A 19,606-nucleotide genomic window follows, 5' to 3' on the forward strand; every position below is an offset into this window, starting at 1 on the left:
GTGAGAGTAGAGGGTTTCCAGAATATCTGAATAGTTTGAATAACATGAGCTTGTCGAAAGTAGAGAAATGTACTTTTTGAAACTTTGTTCTTTGTTAATCAGAAGCAAGAGAGATATATGATCTGATGAATGGATGGTCTGATTCACATACTCGTAGAGTATGCTGTCAGCGATGTTATCGGAATGTTCAACCGGGATGATTACCTATCAGACCCTGATTTTACCGACGACGTGATCAATCGTGATAACCACAACCACGGTGATGGCCGAGAATGCTACTCAGAGTACTTCATAAGCGACGAGTAGATAGATCCATGGCACCAAAAGGAAGCATTCATCATACATGATATATATACAAGAAGTCCATCTATCATACATGCAGTTCGATTCCTACCTCCCCTGAGGGGTATTACCTCTACTTACTCTCTCCTCAACCCTCTGCCTGACATTACCCCATAACCTCCCTGCACCATCCCTTATCCCTCCAGCAACTCCAGCAACAGCATCGAAATTCTTCGGTATATCAAATTGAGCGTTCGCACCGGCACTTTCGTTGGTCCTGTACAATCCTGATCCAGCTACACCTCCTACCGACAACTCATACCCGCCCGCACGGAGGTTGATCGAAGGGCCATTTCCATTTGAATTGTTGCTGGGGATAGGAGTGGAAGATGGTATAGGTGTATTGGAATTGGAAAGTAGTGTAGAGGATTGTTGGCCCAGAGGTGGGGCATAGATGCTTTCGGGGTAATTTAAAGCGCATGCCTCAACCATCTCTAAGAAACTGTATATAGAAAGACAAAGACAAAATTAGCTTTACTCCTTGCGTATTCACCGTGTATCTCGGGTAGTCGAAGAGAACTCACCTAGTAGAATTATGTACCATACTTCCACCTAGCAATATTCTCGTGCCGCCAGGTCCGCCAGCAGCATCACTAGCTAATTTCTGATTGAGCAGAGCAACTGCTCGTCCTTCCTCGTAGGTAGTGCCTCCAATCATGAATATGATAATATCCTGAGGTCTATACAAGTTATAAGATACATCAGCATCAACATACCTTTTGTAGCCTACGCGAAGACGAGGAGATAAGATGAAACTTCTTAATCACCTTTGAGTTTTCGCTACCTCATCTCCACCAACAAATGGATAACTTGCCTCCCTTAATCTATTCTTCAACAACAGATCCAGAGTCTGAGTTAGATGAGGTTCATGTCTCGTGTAGACATTCTCAACTCCCTTTAAACCCTTCAAAGCGGATTTACCTCTAGAGAAGAAATTCTCATTCATGAATAAATCATCTTGACGTATATCCGCTCCTGCGAAATTCAACATGACATATACCAGTCTCGCTTTGTCGGCTGAAACTCCATTGGCAATTAGGTTGTCTATCACTTGAGGTATTTGGTTGCCTATGAGTTTCTGGTATCGCAAGGCGTATAGGATAGCCAAACGGAGTTTGTTGGCAGGTCGAGTTTTGGGTGAGGATATAAGGGTTTGCACGGACTAAGTGAGGTATGGGTATTAAGCCATAAGCAAGAGTCTTTCAGATGATTCAGAACGTGTGATATATATATATGCTATATCGGAGTCGGTTTGTTGATCATTACTGAATCTCAAAGGACCACTCACCCGCAAATCACTCGCATGACTCTCAACACTAGCCAAACTCTGTTCGACCTCACTAATCTCCAGTAACCCATCTCTTTCCACTATCTTACTCAATTCCCCAACCAGCGTCACATGCTTCGTTACATTCCCACTCAACTTTTTGAACTCTGGATATTCCTCTATGAACCTTTTCATATCTGCTACTGTTTCTATACGATTAGAAGAATTCGCCGCACTGGTACCAGGATTAAGAGTGGAATTGCGCTGTTGATATTCTGTCACATATGATGAGATTGATGCTCCAAGATCACCGAAATTGGCGAATAGGTTTTGGGAGTAGAATGGGTCGGAAGACGTAGACAGAACAAGGTCCTATAGTCAAGGAGAATTCAATGTCAGTATAGATGTTTATCACGTTTTCTGTTGTTTCGTCGATCCCCAAGGGTTGCAGGGATATTGATGGCATGATCTTTTCATGATGAGGCGGAAGTGGATAAGTATGAATATACGACTCACCCTCAACTCGATTTTCTCCTCGCCATCTATCCTGACTCTACCATTGATGATGCCCAGTAATTCATGTACCATAGCCTGATAAGTCCATTGAGAAAGAAGTGGTGTGACAGGATCGTTTCTTCGGTCTACGGTGAAGCACAAAGATGCAAAAACGTTTAGCTTGACATACCCAACTGTTAATATCGTAATATGATAGCCTTGATAAAATGTCAAGGACAGATTGTCCTTTGAACGACACTTAATTGATAGGTATGTGTCACCCACCTAAGATCAACAACAACGGCGCAGGTCCATTCGTACTTCTGAAATCGAATAAATCCTTATACGGTGCATTTGTAATTGCCGATTGAACCTCCATTGATAGTTTCTTACCTGCCAATGACATCTTCTCATATCGTATGACAGGCCTCTTCTTAAGCGACAAAAGAACCGATAGGATTGTTTTCAGATGGGTATCGAGGGTTGGTGGGGGGAGATGTAATGGAGGAGGAAGGAATATCGGAGGCTGAGAAGTCACAAAGTCAGTACGATATATTGAGATGAATGAAAGAAAGTATGGTACTATCTCTTCTGACATCGGAAGAAAGTTTCATAATGAGGGTTAAAGATAAAGACGTGACATCTTAATCGACTCACGTTGGAAGGTCCATCCCCACCATGACTAAGCGCAGCTTGAGTCAAACTGAAATGAGATGGATATTGAGCCAGATAATCTGCAAAGTATTCCTGGAAAAGCATACATCGTATCAGAGAGGATACTTGACAGCTTTACGCTAATAGCGTCGGGTTCATTTCAGGTGGAACCAGTTACCCACCTGGACTTCTTTGACCACTTCGAACTCGTCCACCGAAGCCATCTGCTCGATTTGAGTCTTCGTCAAGGTATTGGAGAAATCTGAGCGACAATTTGTATTTATAATATCGTCAGTATTTGTTACAAGTATTCATGCGTTCATTTCCTTGATATTCTGGATTTATGAAGATCCTACTCACAAAGCCAATAACCACCATATCTAGGTTTACTCAATTCATTCTTCACCGCTTCGACACTAGCTTCACTGGGTGAGAGGAAGGCTATACAAGATAAGTGGTTGAGAGGGTCTCGATTTGTGCTATTTGAATAAGGCTAATATAAGCTTTTGTTGATGTTATGGCTTATCTACCCTGCTGCCAATCAACTTGCTTATCTATCCTATCTGTCAGGTAGACCTCATGGGCTAATAATTCGGATTGAGTCGTGACCATTGACACTATCGGTGTCTATCAGTGTTCACAGAGTTTGTCAAATATCAGCTCAATACATCACAGACTACTGTTCGTATTTCATCTAGATAAGCAAGCTGAAATGATCGTCACGTACCGTATGAGCATCCAACAACAACACTTTCATACCAGGTACTTCCGTTATCATCTTCGTGATGTACGTCTGAACCGCTTTGAGGACGTCCATCTTGGCGGAACTTGGTAGCAATCAATCGTAAGAGAACTGTGCCTAACAGAGCCTGTGTGGCTCAATGTGATCTATTGGTTTCAGAATGCTTGATAGTGGAAGATAAATGCAGAGATATACAACCAACGACTACAACCCAAATACTCTGATAGATACTGGAGGTTGATGGTTGTTGTTGTTGAATGGGACCCCACCTGGCCCTCCACCTCGTAAGACAAGCTGTAAACGTGGCATCATAAAAGAACAGCCTCAAATGAGCAAATGCAAACTTTAGATCGCAGGCTGCAAACGAACAACGACAGAGACCAGACGAGATGACGACGAAGACAGCAGCAACACTCTTTTGCATGAAACATTTGATAATTCTGCTATACTATTTTTGACTTTGTACTTCCGCACATCTCCTTTTTCTTGTCCTTGATGCCAACCTACCAATCACTGATACTGCGACTAAGAGATTTAGGCGGTACCAGAGGCGGTGATGGTGACCTTGGCCTTAGGCTCTGTGAGAAGAGAACAAGCGACATACATGAGCTTCTTTTCGTTCTGTTGTAAGGCAAGGAGTCGATGTACTCACTACCAGAGTCAGAACCGTAAGATTCAATCTTCTTAACGAGATCTTGACCAGAGGTAACTTCACCGAAGACGGTGTGTTTACCATCTAACCAAGAGGTGACAACGGTGGTGATGAAGAATTGAGAACCGTTGGTGTTGGGACCGGCGTTAGCCATGGAGAGGAGGAAAGGTCGGTCGTGTCTGAGCTTGAAGTTCTCATCGGCGAATTTGTTTCCGTAGATGGACTATAAGGTGCGAGGACAAATGTGAGCTTATATGCCTTCCGATCACGAGTAGGTCGAGCAGCTCACTTTACCACCGGTACCGTTGTGGTCTGAAGAACACGATGTTAGTACATTACCCAATTACAAGTATGTCTGGTAAAGAGTATCAACGTACTGGTGAACTGCAAAGTCGAATGAATTCAGTCAGCTAATGGTTTTTTGTCGCAATGGCTAGCTGAACACCACACTCACGTCACCACCTTGGAGCATGAATTGAGGGATAACTCTGTGGAAACCTGATCCGGCGTAACCGAAACCTTTTTCACCGGTACAGAGAGCTCTGAAGTTGGCGGCGGTCTTGGGGACAACGTCGTCAAAGAGCTTGAAGGTGATTCGGCCAGCGGGGGCGTCTATCCAAACAACAAGATGTACGATCAGAATGGGTCAATGCGCAGTGTAGTGAAAGACAAGCGATGGCTCACTGTTGATAGCGATGTCGAAGTAGACTTGACTATTGAGCGATGTATCACGTCAGCCAAATGATGGGCTTTATCTTCAGAATGAAAGAAGATACTCACGACATTGTGCTGGCGGTGGAAACGAATCGTTTGGCAAAAGACATTATTGGAACGTGCGAGGCAGAGTGTCACGTATACACAGGACAAGCGTTGAGCAGACAAAGGAATGCAAAGAGAAGAAGGAAGACTGGTAAGTATGAGCGTGCAGAGCCAGCTGTGAGAGTGGTGTGAGCATGAGGTGGATTATGACTTACAATGTGTTTTGGCTGTGTTTTGGGTGAATAGATGAAGATGGAAGAAGATGGAATGTGGGGGTCTGATGATTATATATACGATCGCTTGCTATCCGAGTACTGGTGAGGTGTGAGGTGGTGAGGTGGCCTTACTCCACTTGATGAATTGCAACTTGATTCCATAGCGTCACCGTTCAACATTCCAGACTCCCAATCGCGCATCATCGGGGATATCGGAATGTATACACACGTGGGCTGTGGCACACTCACTAGCACTGGCGTGAGTGGACATACATGCTATCTCCATGACTATAAACCAGAGACGCGACCTCGACCCCGTGCCTGTCTAGTGTTTGACCGTGACTTTATCGATAGCAATGGTAGCAATAGCAACATGCGACAAAGGGAGTACAAAGAACGTTGAGTCTGGTTAGCTGAAGGGTGTATGCTATACCCACAACATTATCCCATGCCTAGCGGAAGTCGAGACCGTAGTCGAGTAGTACAGACTTACCTGCTTCGATCCAGCCATCAACGTCGACTTCAAAGCGCCCTGTGAGAGAAGGTTTAGAGGTACAGAGTTGGTTTTGGTAGCATCCGATGCCAAACACCATGGAGGAAATAGTCATTCCCAGTGAGTACAAGAGGAAATGCATGCCGCTCCGGTGATATCGGACGATATCACAAGGATCAATCGCTCAGGCTGACATTCACGATCCTTCGCAACAGACCTCGACGACGACGAAGATGACTTCCAACTACCAGTCCATAAGCCCACTTTCGGTGCAGGATCTTCCACTTCCTCTTTACCCGAAACCGACCCTTACGCACACCGTACCAACCCTTCTGCCGATGGTTCATTCCCCACTCGACTTCAAGCTACACCCACTCGACCAATCTTGCCTCAGGCATCAGCAAGTTTCTCTGTAGGCGTACCAACCCCCAACACCAAAGCTCATGGTTTCGGTCAAAGTGCAGCAAGTACAAGTTCGGACGATCGATCAAAATTGGGTAAATTCAGTAATGGATCTTCCTCCTCTTTGGTCACTCCAGGAACATCTATAAGTTCATCGGCGGGTTTTCTACAAGCTAGGAAAGGATCTTTGGCATCTTTGAAAAATGCTTTCAAATCTTCGTCTTCCTCCTCGTCCAACACCAATGCTATACCACCTGTACCAACGTTAGATACCAAAGCCTATGGCGCACCTGGATATCCAGCTTTACGAAATCCATTCTCAAGGTTTGATTCTCCCATATCACCCAAACACTCTACTTTCAAAACCCCTAATTCAAGGAGTGGTAAGACCCCTTCGACATCGACGACTGCTTCTCCAGCTCAACATTCCATTACCCCCAGCGGAGGAGCGGTAGGGTATCATAATCCAGATGGAAGGAAGTACTCCATAGCATCATCGCATAGATCTCAAGGTGGTAGATCGATTAATTCTCAGGGATCATCCAATTTCAGAGCTGAAGATCACCCGATGCCAGCTTTACCTCCCATACCCATGCGTCAGACTCCCTCAAGGATGAATAGGATGGGAAGTGATGCTAGTGTCTTTGGTTTCACATCCAGGAGGAATGGTAGTATAGGTGGTGGATTGGTTGAAGATGGTTCAGAGATGAGTTTCGGTAAAACACCAGGTGAAGAAGCTTTGAAAGTCGTTTTTAGAGGCTTTAGGGAGGTGGCGAATCAGAAAGTTGGTAGGATATGTGCGAGGCCATTGGTGAGTTAAATAATGACCTAGTCAATGCGAGATGCGAATCTAACTCGTGACTCTGCCAGAACACCCAACCAGCTCTCCCTTCGTTTCTCGACTCTGGTGTTGACCCGACTTTCGACTCACTTATCAACTCCTTGGCCCATTGCGGTACGCGGCATGCCAGACGGGTGGTCGACCTCCTCACCAGCTGGTGCAGGGACTATACCGGTAACATCGGTGCCTCCGAGGTTAGAGCTCATCTAGATCGATCATTGGGTCTTCAAATGCGTGTGGAAGACGCAGCCGCCATCTTACAATCTAGAAAATCCTCTGCAGCGAAGTTCATCATGAATCGATCATTGATCGAATTGCTCAAGGTCATCCCAAAAGATTCTCTGGATCAGGAATTGGGAATAACATTAGAACAAAATGCTTTTAATGCGTATAGATCAGAGAAAATAGAAGAGATCATACAGTTCCCACATCGAAAAGCAGTTTCTCAACTCCAAGTTGAATTATTAGGACAGCTGTCCAATAACAGATTTTTAACTGTTAGTGATAGGTTCATAAGGGAATTATCAAAACATGCCACGGCCAGTCAACCTACCAAAGAAGCTGAAGCGAAGATTGAACATCTGTTGAAAGGAATGAGACACCTTAAATTGCGTGTATATCCAGAAGATGAACTGGAAATGTCATCCGAATTCATCACTTCCCTAGCGGGCTTCTTCGCCAACTCTCATGGTCAGACGCTGAAAATCGCCTATGCAGAAACCTTCACCAGCTTATTACATCCGGTGATTGAAACTGCTACGGCGGAAGTCAATCACCCCATGTGGTCGAAAGCAGTCGCTATCATCTTGGATAGAGCTTTGGCGATGGCTCAAAAAGCCAGGTATTGGCCTGCAGCTTTTCCATTGGTGATCACTGCGCTAGGTGTTTCCCCAAGAGAGGTATTTATGCAGCAGTGGCAATCTTGTATTGATGCGATCTTGGCTAAGTTCAAGGTGAGTGGACGAGTCAGCTGGGATATGAGACCGGAAGTCAGCTGATGGGTGAATACTTTGCAGGACCGCAATCTCCGTTCGATAGCTATGGGAGCTTTCATCCGAGTAATGTGGATATATCTGAATCGATGTTCCGAATCTTCCACTTCTATGCGGAAACGTCTTGATCCCCTGATACGGACATGCTTTACCCCCAACGGCTCGTTATATCCCCCTGAACTACCCTCAGATGCATTCATCGCGATTCTTCACTTCGTCATGACTCGTCATCTAGATTACGGAGAAGAATTCGTGTCGGAGTTCCTTAGAAATGGAGCGATTGATGGTCTGGCTGATCGATCAACAGTTCTGGTACGAGCTATCAACTATACACTGCGGTCGACCGAATTAGAAAAATCAGCTCCTTGGCCAACAAATCCAGATTTCACCAAATTTGACTTCGAGGGATTCGAAACTTCCGGTGAAACACTACCTTTTGACGCCGAATCGAATCCCGAGGTCCATGATCTGTTGAAACGATGCGGTCCGGCTTTCATCGATTTGCTCTTCCAATGCGACAATAACATCAAACTTCTTCTACTTTCCAATGATTCCATCGCTCTATCTGGTCACGCTTCAAGCCATTCAATGGATAATGTCACCGAGAACATCTGTGTCAAACATGGAGATGTCTATGTCACCTATTCCGCTCGATATGCACCAACGCTTCACCTCATGTCTGCCATACTGGACACGTTACCCCGATGTATGCCGAATGACGTCAACTTCCCTCAAGTCGTCAACGTTCTTTGTCGAGCTACCTTCTCGGCTGACCCGAAAGTATGTCAGATAGCCGGTGATACACTTCGTCGAATATGTCAAGATCCCGAGAAGTGTCTGATGATAGTCAATACATACCGTGAATTCGTTTTCGAGACTAGACATGTGTTTCGAGATACCTTTATCGGAGCAAGATCACTTGAAAGTCAATTCGAGAGAATCATTTCATTATGGCTTGATCTCTTACAGATTCTCGTGGGTCATCAGAGAGTAGCTGAAGCTCAAGCGATCGACAATGAAAGCGAAAAACGATCACTTCCAATTGAACCCTCGCAAATTAGCAAGATCGAAGGTTGCGCGATGTTTCTCCTTTGCTCGACTGCTTTACCCATTCGTAAATTGGCTAATCAAATCCTTGTCGCTGCGAGGAATATGGAAGGTCAACAACGTCGACCGTCAGCGGCATTCAGATACAGTCGGATCATGCCTGATAAAGCGGCTTTGACGCGTGTACTGCAGATATTCGAATATAACGTTGAAGAATCTGATTTAGCCTCGATAAGGGGATTACCATGGATGACATCCAGTGATCGACATCGAATAGATTTACTATGTGCTAAAGACCGAAACAAACTTCTTCAGCGAATAGCAGAGAGTGATCATCCCAAAGATGGACTGTTATGGTTATCTGTTTTGCCCTTCTTCACCGGAAAAGTGGTCGAACAACTGCCTTCACCTGCAGCAGACTTACGTCAAGTGGTTTGTCAACTGGTTCTTAGATTACAGGCTCATGTGGCGATGATAGCTGGATCAGGAATAAGTAGAGGTACACCGTCCAGAGGAGGAGTCACTGCTCGAACTTCGTCCGATACGGCTATACTGGCAGATCATTGGAGAGCCTACCTATCGATATTATGCGTTACGATGTCTTCTCAAGGTCCTGCTCCTCCCACCCCACCTGTACAAAGGACGAAAGATGTCGTTATACTCAATCAGGAAATGATCAATACTCCCGGACTATTCTCATACCTTACTTCCTTACTTGGATGGGAAGATCCAAGATTCAAGGACGCTGCTGTGTACGCTATGGGATCCATCAACCAGGATTTATTAAGGCCGTTATCGGAAATACTATTATCGGTCGTAAGGAGATTAGCAGATGGAAGTAAAGTTGGTGGAACGCCCCGAACCGATTCAGGAGGCGGTACGATCTCGACATCGAGAAGAACGCCATTAACGGCTCATGGACCGATATGGACGAGTGTGGCTCATGTATTCCGACTGATCTCGCCTTTATTATTAGATGCCAAGTCATCTTCGCATTTAACGAATTTATCATCAATGATTGGATTTGTTAAAGTGACTTATACCTTGTTATCGGACCGATCGGTCAAAGAAGATTTCGAATTGCAATCCCTACGTCGATCATTTTGCATAACCGTCGAAAATCTCACCAACTCACTCGGAAAATTGGATTCATCGGATAGGTTCCTAGGGGAAGAGATGAGAGGATCGATATTCAAACTGTGTTTTGAATGGTGTCATGTTGGTCGTAGACCCGATGTAGCTAAAGCTAGAGAATCACAGACTCTCCAAGCTGCTGCTGAAGGATATAGAGGCGATCGAGATAGAGCGCAATACTTGGATGACTTACAGGCGAAAACGAAATTGTTGAGCGCTGCTGCTGCTGAGGCGATGGCTGGGTTATGTGTGAGTGTGACTGTTTTTTCGGAAGCCTTTTGGCTGACTTTGCAATTTCCTTATGTTTGTAGCAAGGCAAACTCATTTCTGCCAACGAAGCTACCCCAGCTCAACAGGCTTCCGATCATATGGTTGAACCGTTGACCGTCTTGCGATGGATAAGAGGGATGTTCTCGTCCTCCTCAGTATCACACCACGAGACTGGAAGGTAAGCTTAATGACTTATATGTATTGGTTGATTCGCTGACTTTTCTCTTGTACAGACGCGCTCTATTCGCTTTGATCAAGTATAACTGGGATTGCGACAGGCTACTCGACGAGGTTCTGCACCAATCCTTTGGCGAAGGCGAACAATTCTCTCTCGAATCGTCCTTCTTCGGGGTGGTTGCCGATGTACTCTCGGAAGGTCACCATGCATTACCTATCGAACAGGTAGCTTGTTTGGCCTTGTCAAAACTCGGTCATCCCGTTTCGGCCATTCGACAACGGGCTTTTCAGCTTACCGAGTCGTTGTACATTGACCCTTCCGGTAAACTCCTGTCAACGGCTTTATTCCCTGCCATAGGGAGTTCCTCCGCGAATATCTACCGAAATGCTCAGAAAGAAATGTCTGTCCAACTCGCTTCTATCTATGCCGATCACGCTTTCCAATTCTTAGCGGAATGCACCACCAGACTCAGTCAGCTTGAAGCTCCCCGTCGGCAAGCTACGTTATCAATCCTTCAGGGCTGGGTCAAATATCTGGATTTAGCTTCAGATACATCTGAACTATCATCTGAGGATGCTGCGGCAGAACATCAAGCATTGCAGAACTTGGTGTACCTTGCAGTAAGATTTAGTGATGACCACTTGGAAGATGTAAAATCGATATTTGTCTCTTTTGCCGACGCCGGATATACTCATCAGCAATCACCTCCTCAAGCTCAACAAACACACAACACCAATACCACTGCCCTGATGAAGTTCCTTTTCGAGCAAGGTGGGAAGAGGAAATCGCCCGAGTTTGTCAACCACGCTCAGCGGATTATGGCTTGTTTAGCGCAGTCGAAAGCTGGAGATGCAATTTTCGAAGAGATCTGTAATTTCGTCGAACCTAACGCTATGGCTGCGCTGCCTGAGGCCGATATACCACCAAGCCCCATGACGTCTCTCGTCAACCTCGATTCACTTATGAATGCGCCGTCTTCAAGATCACAAACCTTTTCGACGGGTCAATTGGCTCTACTTTTTGCCGGAGAATTGCTACCGCATCGGTTGGACGATATTTCGACAGGCAAAAGACTACCATCTTTACTTCATGCTGCCCTTATACACACTGACCATAATTCCTCGGCTCTGCGCGATCAAGCCCAATCAGTCTTATTCCAGACGCTTCGTGCTTGGGTATGCGATCTATCGAATGTTCCCACAGGTGACGCTGCAAGCATATGGTCATCAACGGAGACTAAAGTCACATCACTTGCTCGTACGGCTTCCACAGCATTCTGGAAAGCGGATGATAATGGAACGTCGGAATCTGCGTTTTTAGCTCCACCTAAGATGACGAGCTTGATCATGAAAATTCTAGGTATGTTGTTACCTCTCCAGCCAAGGATTAGACAACAATGGGGAGAACTAGCATTATCATGGGCTACATCTTGTCCTATCCGTCATCTGGCTTGTCGATCTTTCCAAGTGTTCCGAATATTATCACCTCGAGTCAATCCAAGGATGGTATCTGATACCCTCGCCAGGTTGAGCAGTACGATCGCCTCGTCTTCATCGGAAATTCAAGCTTTCAATCAAGAAGTTCTGCGAACATTCGCAGCGATGGTTCAGAACTTGTCGATGTCAGAGGCCTACTCGTACCCTCAGATATTCTGGTGTAGTGTCGCTTGTCTGACTACGCCATTCGAAAATGAATTCACGGAAGTTATCGAATTGCTCTCTCACGTATTGGACAAGACCAACCTATCTGATCCATCTGTAGTGGGACATCTAGTATCTTTCAGGCCACCAGATTGGGTTGGACCCCCGCCATATCTACAATCGCTCTTGATGGTCGGACTGAGATCTTCAAAAACTGCTTTCTTGACATTCGATCTTATCAGACGTCTGACTTCGGCTTCTCAAGACGAACTGATCGATTCGCCTAATGACAGATTACTACATGGATTCATAGCGTCTTTACCATGGATGTTACACTCTCTCGATGTTGGTGAACCAAATGAAGAATTGGCATCGATGGCTTTGGACTTGGCTTCCATAGCTGATGCTCAAGGAAATGCTTCTTTCTCTAGATTATTGACGTCTTTCGCCAGGGTCCGGTTTAGAGCGAAAGATGATTTCATCCGACAAGCTTCATCCCTCTTAAGAGATTTCATGTCTACCCATGCGCTGGATATCGTAACTCTCTTACTCGGCTTCATACTCAATACGAACGACTGGATGAGGGAGAAATCAATGTCAATTCTGAAATTGGTCTTACAACATCCTGAAGCTAGGGTACCGATCCAACAAAATGGAAATGAACTACTCGTACCTCTCTTGAGGTTAGTATCCACCAAGCATTCGTCACAGGCTTTAGATGTTTTAGATATCCCCTTACCACCATTTTCGATGGATCCCTCGGCTAGTGGGATGTTATCTCCCAATTCGTTCTCTAAGGAAGGTGGAGGTGAGATCTTCGGTTCTATCAGTGATGAGACTGGATGGTCTGTTGCCAAATGCAAAGAATTTTCAGCATTGACGAAAGAGAATGTCCATGCGGTATTCAACACTTGCGCAATTGAGACTCGAGCCGCATCGGCTCATTTCTCCGTAGTTCAATTTACAGATTTAGGTATGGGTCTCAAGAACGGATTTGGCGGATTCGGAGGATTGGGAAATCATTCGCAAATATCTTTTGACCTTCCTTCACCTCCACTTTCGAGCTTGGCAAATGCGAGTAATCTTTCTCATGGACATGGACAAAGGGACCTGTATGGAGGGAATAAGAATATAGATAATCAGTCGATAGGTGATTTGGTAGGAGCTTTACATTCCCTTGGGCAATTTTTCGATGATGGTCTGGAGATAGAGGAGGATGGATCGCCAAGTACGATGGATAATCAACATCATCAATTTATCAGTAGAGGTATTGGGCAAAGTCAGAGTAGGAGAGGCAGTGATGCGAAGCCTGCTCCTCCTTATGCAGGTGGACATGGAAAGACGGGAAGTGATGTTAGTGAAAGAAGGCTGAGAGCGATTATGGCTGTGAGTGTAACCCTTCTTTGCTTCGTATACATGATAAGCTGACTTTGAAATATAGCGCGGTCATCAAGCTTCCATTTCTTCTCCTATATACGAAGCTTCCCCTTCTCACTCTGCCATTAACGGTTCGAATTCTACTTCAGGAAATCCAATACCGAATTACAATCGATCTTTCATCCATCGTTCCAATATGTCTATATCCATGACTTCCGATTCGTCCATTACGTCGTCTCAGGATCAAGATAGGGAAGATAATATCACTCAACGCTTGAACTTCAGTCAGGGACAAGGACAACATATGAGGAACGATTCGTCCGGTACAGGTAGACATTCAAGGAACAACTCGAATCTCAATGTATTCCTCAATTCGCGTCGGGCACATGGACATGGACAGATGGAAAGTGTATCGTCGGTTAGTGATTCAGGTGATAATCAAGCTTTTGCTTTGGATGAACAACAAAATGGACAGAATGCGAATCAATCGATGACTTCAATTAACTCATTTATGAATAGACAAGCTATTTGGGAAGGATCAAATGATGACGGTACGAATGGGGTGATTGATTTGAATGAAGGTAGAAGTGAACAGAGTACACCTATCTTGACGAAGCGTAGTATAAGGTGATAATCAAGATATATGAAAGGACGATCTAAGATAATATTATCTTTGTTTTAGGTAGATGGTAGATGTTAGACGAATGTAGATAGGGACATTGTATAGATGAAAGATATAGTATAATCATGTATGTAGCGTATAATCATCACCATGGATATGTGAATTATGAGGTATTTGCATATCATGGTATAATTATAAGTACATCTAGTGTTTTGGACCGACAGTATCTCACATGATACTAAGACAGATCCATACCTTCATCATCACCTTCTACGGGGAAACCTCTCTGTCTCAAAGTTTCGTCTACAGCTGCTCGAACGTCTATATCATTTTCTTTTATATAATTGTCGTTTCTATAGATAAACGAAAAAGAAGAGGTTAGTATCTAGTATCTGAGATACGGGATTTACTTGCGGTGAGGACTGATTTGATTTGATTTGAAACTCACCTCAGACTGGTTTTATACGATTTATCAATGGTGCTAAACAGATCACGTAGGTTTGATAATGCCTTTCTCAAACAATCTACTGCTGATAAACCGTCTGAAAAAAACAATGAGTATACGAGGTCAGTCATTAGTTTACGCGCATAGCAAGAGAACGGTACGGGAGAGAAGAACTCACCATACATCTGTATACGTAAGTGAATTTTGGGTTCTGAAGGATGAGGAGCAGTGTATCCGCAAAATTCTACATCGGGGCTATACGTGAATAAAGAAGAAGATAGAGTGAGCTCAATCATCTTACGCCATCAATAGGAAATAGATGGATGCATGATGGAGTGTTGAGCTTATGCTGATGAGAGAAAGTGATATCGATACTCACTCTTTCATTATTATCCACCTCAGAGCATTACCCAACGTATGATCCTCCTGCCAAAGACAGAATGTACAGGCTGAATAATCCGGTTCGTGTCCTGGTAACTAAACGATTTCCAAATTATAAATCATCAATCTCTGTTACCTCAATCTAGGACAGGTAAGAAAGGAAGAAGATTCAGAAACCCATGCCATGGGTGTTGACCCTCTCTGAGGAGCACAACTCACTATCGATACCTTCTCATGTACCATAGACGTCGAGACGGACTGTAAGAGCGTACCGGCATTGTCTAATTTAGAAGTTGATTGTTGGGGAGCTTCGTCGGCCATGATGTATAAATTTTCCTAGATACTTGTTCTTATTGAATGCGAGTAAACCTTTTCGTGGAGCCAGTAAAGTTGGCTCGACTTGTTATGGTGCTGTTGACCGCTATTGCTATGCTGTAATGTTGTAAGATAGAGCTCTTCAATTACAGGACTGATTTTTGAGTAGAGTAGAAGCAGATCAACAAATAATTTTGACAAGTTATCTGATCCTCCCGTTTATCACGGGTGGAAAGGCGGACATCGGTTTAATCTCCGTTCTTCTTACAAGTGCGGGGAGCATCGCGCCAGTACCTGGACGCGCAACATGACCCAGAAGTTTATTGTCTTTCTTTTGGCATTCCCGATGCTCTACAAGACAATACAATGCAATGACAACACACAGCTGATATGAAATCCTGCGAGCCAGCAAGACCTTCCAAGTCACCTTGTTGTCCTCCGCCTTGATCCACCGACTCCGACATGGGGAGTGTACTCACTTGACTTGTATTGTTTTTTCAGGGCTTTGATCCCGTATTTCTGGTTATGTCCGAACAACTCTGGAAAAGAACAAAAGGATGTTCATGGATGATGAAATAATCTTGCGTTGCGTATTGTTATTATATTGTAGATCTGCGGAGGAACGCTCACTGATATTACAATACAGTGATTTCGAACAATAAAATACTGATAATCACTGACTTGCAATATACCAAACAGCTCGAAGCCTCATGTCAATCACTACTCACTCAAGACAATCAACGAACGAAGGAAGATGACACAAGATGATCTGTGCATCTTTCGCTCCAACGATACCTTGTCATTGTTCAAAACACGACAAAGCCTTGGTGCTGTCAGCCAGAAGCATGCTTGAAGTACAACATCGAACAATCACTTCCGCCGACAAGGGGTAAGAAGGCAAGATGGGATGAGATGAGATTTGTCTGAATACTGACCGAAGCCAATACGAAAGGTGATTGATCACTGAATGAAGTCTTGCTTTTTCGCTTTTGTTTTGATATTTTGGAATACCACCTGATTGTTCAGTGCTGTGTATAAATCCTGGCGCATCTTGAAAGAAACCATTACGATCCTTCACCGCCTCGACTTCAGACGATACCTCAACAATCTAGCTTTCTTACTTCTCAACGATCAACGATCATCACGCCCAAGTATACCTTTATCAACTTACACGATGTACTGTGACACGACTCAGACACCCCTCACTCCTCCTCCATCATATCGATCTTCCCCCACACCATCCATCGGATCGACCACTTCAAGATCATCAAGATCGTCGTTCTCCTATCAACGATATTCGCCTTATCCTAGGATGAAGATGGAACAGGAGGATGGTGGTGAGATGGAAGTGTTGAGGGACATTAGGGATGTGAGATTGGAGGAGTATAGAAGAAACTCACAAAAAGCTAGAGTGAGTGGATGTGTCGTTCTTGCGATGGTATATGGACAGATCTGATGTGTCGTGTTAATTCGGTGCAAATAGTCGACGAGTCCTTATGATGGGCTACCCACAGCCCGACCAAAACTATCCACCATTGCTTCTGCTTCTGAGAAGAGGAACCAGTGAGTACCATTGCATTTACTTTACGAAAAACTCCGTTCCTAATTTTGATGTTTCTTGTCATGTGAAAGTCGAAACACAACCCATCGAAGAGCTTATTCGATGTCGACCATCTCATACGGCTATTTCCTGTTCCCATCCCAAAAGCAAAGACCCTCTCAATCTCCACCTATCCTACCCTCTACCCCGAGGCCGATTCCAGCTCCATTTTCTTATCGTCGATACCTTCCAAGAAGAGCCCAAACTTCATCACCCCTCCCCATCTCTTCAGTCACCAAATCAAGTACCAGACCTTCCATCCCTTCACCTCCTTCGAGGGGATCAACTCCAACCCCAAATCCCAGCAAGTCTAACCCAGCTACTCGTAAGCTCATCCTGGTCAATCCGATTGTAGCGAATCACCTAAAACACGGTGGGATGGTAAATCTCCGGTCGGTGGACGGTCAAAAATCTTTCAAAGTGTATTTACCCCCTAGAATGGGTGGGGTAGAGATGGTCAGAGGTTTAGCCACTTCGAGTGCTTGTTAGGATCATGTTTTTTTTTACTATTGGCAGGAAATTGATTGTTTGTAACTATAGTTGTAACATTTAGTATACCCTCGTTAAAATGTGTGAACTTATCTTATATGAACGAAAGTCATCCACAATACATTGGGTATATCAGCAATGATATCATGATATCTTATGATGCAAAGTCACTTTATGCTGCGTTCACAAAGAGAGTATGATCCATTGTTACTATCACAACCATACCAAGATATAAATTCAATACCTTATTATCGCTTAGCAGGACCTCTTCTTTTGATCTTTGGGAATACTACAGGAGCCTTCAATACAGCTTTCTTATTCTTGCTCGCTTCAGCTAATGATATACCTTGTTTCTCCCTTTCGGCTGGTGTGGCAATGTTAACTGAACATCCCAGATTCTTGAACATGTTTTCGACCCTGTTGGAATCAGACGCATAAGTTGGACGTTGATATCTTGCAGGCAATGGATTGTTCACTCAGGAAAATTGAGAGGTTGACTCACGTAGCATCTTTCAACTTCAAATCCCTAGCCACCTTCCCAACCTCAACGCTGAACCCATCTAACGTAAGGTACATAACGCATATCCAAGCTAATAACTTGGTTTTCATCTTCTCGGTGACGACTCGTTTCTTGCCCTGCACTTCTGAGAACCTCTTGATCACTCCGTCAAGCAGTTGTTGAGGTACATTAGGGAATTTAGTTTGGATTTGGCTGGGCGGGATTTTAGAGATTATTGAGGGGTTGTCGTAGAGTGATAAGAGGGTTGCAAGGTATAATACGTATTCCCTACATCAATTGAATATAGATTAGTAAAGATCTCAAGACTGTTGTGCAGCTGGGAGATCATATGGAATGAGAGAACGCACATCTGCTCCTTTCTAGCTGTCTTGTCTTCCAGGTTTCTGATATACCTGATCCTGCCTTGTAACCAGAAGGACTTTTTGTGGGGAGGTAACAATTTCTGACGACCATCTTCGTCTTCAGCATGAATAAGTTGAGAGACATTAATAGATTGCCATTCGGAAGGAGAAATAAGTGAATCTCGAGGATATACCTCAGAAGGATCCGAGGTGGTCAGATCTGGTATGGGGATGAGCTCAGATGCTTGGACTGGACCTGAGAGATGATATCAGTCAGCTGGAGCTCATTCGATAAAATAGAACGAACGATCGCAGACAGTCTACTTACCATCATCGACCACCATCTCCGGTATACTACCCATCAAATGACCCTTGACACCCTCCATAGCTGATACATCAACTTTGTTCCTCTCCTCTGCTCGAATTTGGGTCTTGGCCTTTCTCGTACCGAAAGTTTCACCCAAATCATTTCGCTGAGCTTTCCAGTGTGCTCTCGCATCGCCCGCAGAAGGTAGAGTGACAGATGAACGGAGTCTTTTGACACCGTGGGTTAAGAGGTATAGGGGAGTTGAAGGGTTGATGTGGACTGTTCCAGTTATTGGATCGTATAATGCTGGAAGATATCTATGACACACAAAAATAAGTATCGAGGGCCGTTGAATTCAGCAAGTTCTAAGAGACATTGTACTCACTGACAATCTGCACCTTCAGTATTCAAATTATGGTCCCTATTCGTACTGAAGAATTCTACATCTTCAGTCTCTCCAGCAATGATAGTGTGCTGTCTCGTCAGATCAGAGGACGATCCGACATCTCGAGTGAATATGGTGAAAGGGGTGTTTTTAGATGGTCTGATCGACGGGAAGTTGACTGCGCAAAAGATATGGGTTAAAATTGAGTCATGACACTCTATGATGGCTTTGATTCGATGATGATGACACATTACATACCAAATGCTGGTCCAGCAGATGCAGAACCCTCTTCTACAATGACCTGAACGTCCGAGCCACCTAGGTTGGCAGCATCTGATTTACGTTTCTGAGATTTCTTTGAGAATTGTGCGGCTGATTTCATGGTGAGCTTCGGGTTTGTGAGTATAATGTTTCGCTGTCGAGAGGTACTACCAATAACAATACATGTATAAAAACAGAAACCAGCTCTCAACGACAGCGAGAGATGTCTTTCAACTTTTGCTTTCGCCAACAAGTCACGTGATGACAAATGCTCGCACGTGGCCAAGATGAGCTCAGGCACGTAAACAAAGCTCATCGATCATTGTTGTGTTTGTTGGGTTCAGATGAATGGATCCGAGATATACTTGTTCAACTTACTCACAACCATACTTTATTCTTGGTGGGATCCCACGGGTACGACAATAGGGTCACTTCTTGGT

The 19,606-nt window shown here is 44.4% G+C and overlaps 6 protein-coding genes across 6 annotated transcripts; 2 read left to right on the forward strand and 4 right to left on the reverse strand.

Annotated features, from left to right (window-relative positions):
* Positions 1 to 390: 390 nt before the first annotated feature.
* I203_108024 (uncharacterized protein) lies at positions 391 to 3,575 on the reverse strand (the record flags this gene model as incomplete). The annotated part of the gene is made up of 11 exons (XM_065518310.1): positions 391 to 784; positions 867 to 1,022; positions 1,110 to 1,504; positions 1,631 to 1,981; positions 2,126 to 2,250; positions 2,390 to 2,630; positions 2,762 to 2,851; positions 2,941 to 3,020; positions 3,119 to 3,237; positions 3,309 to 3,385; positions 3,486 to 3,575. The coding sequence occupies 11 exons, from the start codon at positions 3,573 to 3,575 to the stop codon at positions 391 to 393; spliced, it is 2,118 nt and encodes a 705-aa protein (XP_065372675.1).
* A 459-nt stretch (positions 3,576 to 4,034) lies between these two features.
* On the reverse strand, positions 4,035 to 4,976 carry I203_108025 (peptidyl-prolyl cis-trans isomerase; the record flags this gene model as incomplete). The annotated part of the gene is made up of 6 exons (XM_019148205.1): positions 4,035 to 4,078; positions 4,153 to 4,375; positions 4,442 to 4,464; positions 4,603 to 4,764; positions 4,837 to 4,865; positions 4,933 to 4,976. 6 exons carry the CDS (start codon positions 4,974 to 4,976, stop codon positions 4,035 to 4,037), a joined length of 525 nt encoding a protein of 174 aa, XP_019002438.1.
* A 741-nt stretch (positions 4,977 to 5,717) lies between these two features.
* I203_108026 (uncharacterized protein) lies at positions 5,718 to 14,131 on the forward strand (the record flags this gene model as incomplete). Its single annotated transcript, XM_019148206.1, has 7 exons — positions 5,718 to 5,739; positions 5,835 to 6,832; positions 6,892 to 7,815; positions 7,879 to 10,284; positions 10,347 to 10,483; positions 10,539 to 13,509; positions 13,565 to 14,131. 7 exons carry the CDS (start codon positions 5,718 to 5,720, stop codon positions 14,129 to 14,131), a joined length of 8,025 nt encoding a protein of 2,674 aa, XP_019002439.1.
* A 229-nt stretch (positions 14,132 to 14,360) lies between these two features.
* On the reverse strand, positions 14,361 to 15,269 carry I203_108027 (uncharacterized protein; the record flags this gene model as incomplete). Its single annotated transcript, XM_019148207.1, has 5 exons — positions 14,361 to 14,475; positions 14,571 to 14,664; positions 14,746 to 14,822; positions 14,947 to 15,044; positions 15,168 to 15,269. 5 exons carry the CDS (start codon positions 15,267 to 15,269, stop codon positions 14,361 to 14,363), a joined length of 486 nt encoding a protein of 161 aa, XP_019002440.1.
* Positions 15,270 to 16,437: 1,168 nt separating this feature from the next.
* On the forward strand, positions 16,438 to 17,352 carry I203_108028 (uncharacterized protein; the record flags this gene model as incomplete). Its single annotated transcript, XM_019148208.1, has 3 exons — positions 16,438 to 16,674; positions 16,747 to 16,826; positions 16,896 to 17,352. The coding sequence occupies 3 exons, from the start codon at positions 16,438 to 16,440 to the stop codon at positions 17,350 to 17,352; spliced, it is 774 nt and encodes a 257-aa protein (XP_019002441.1).
* Positions 17,353 to 17,600: 248 nt separating this feature from the next.
* Positions 17,601 to 19,287, reverse strand: I203_108029 (uncharacterized protein; the record flags this gene model as incomplete). Its single annotated transcript, XM_019148209.1, has 6 exons — positions 17,601 to 17,769; positions 17,855 to 18,139; positions 18,220 to 18,469; positions 18,542 to 18,837; positions 18,906 to 19,083; positions 19,164 to 19,287. 6 exons carry the CDS (start codon positions 19,285 to 19,287, stop codon positions 17,601 to 17,603), a joined length of 1,302 nt encoding a protein of 433 aa, XP_019002442.1.
* Positions 19,288 to 19,606: the final 319 nt, after the last annotated feature.

The sequence above is a fragment of the Kwoniella mangroviensis genome, chromosome 3, assembly GCF_000507465.2.
Source record: "Kwoniella mangroviensis CBS 8507 chromosome 3, whole genome shotgun sequence".
NCBI classification, from domain to species: Eukaryota; Fungi; Basidiomycota; class Tremellomycetes; order Tremellales; family Cryptococcaceae; genus Kwoniella; species Kwoniella mangrovensis.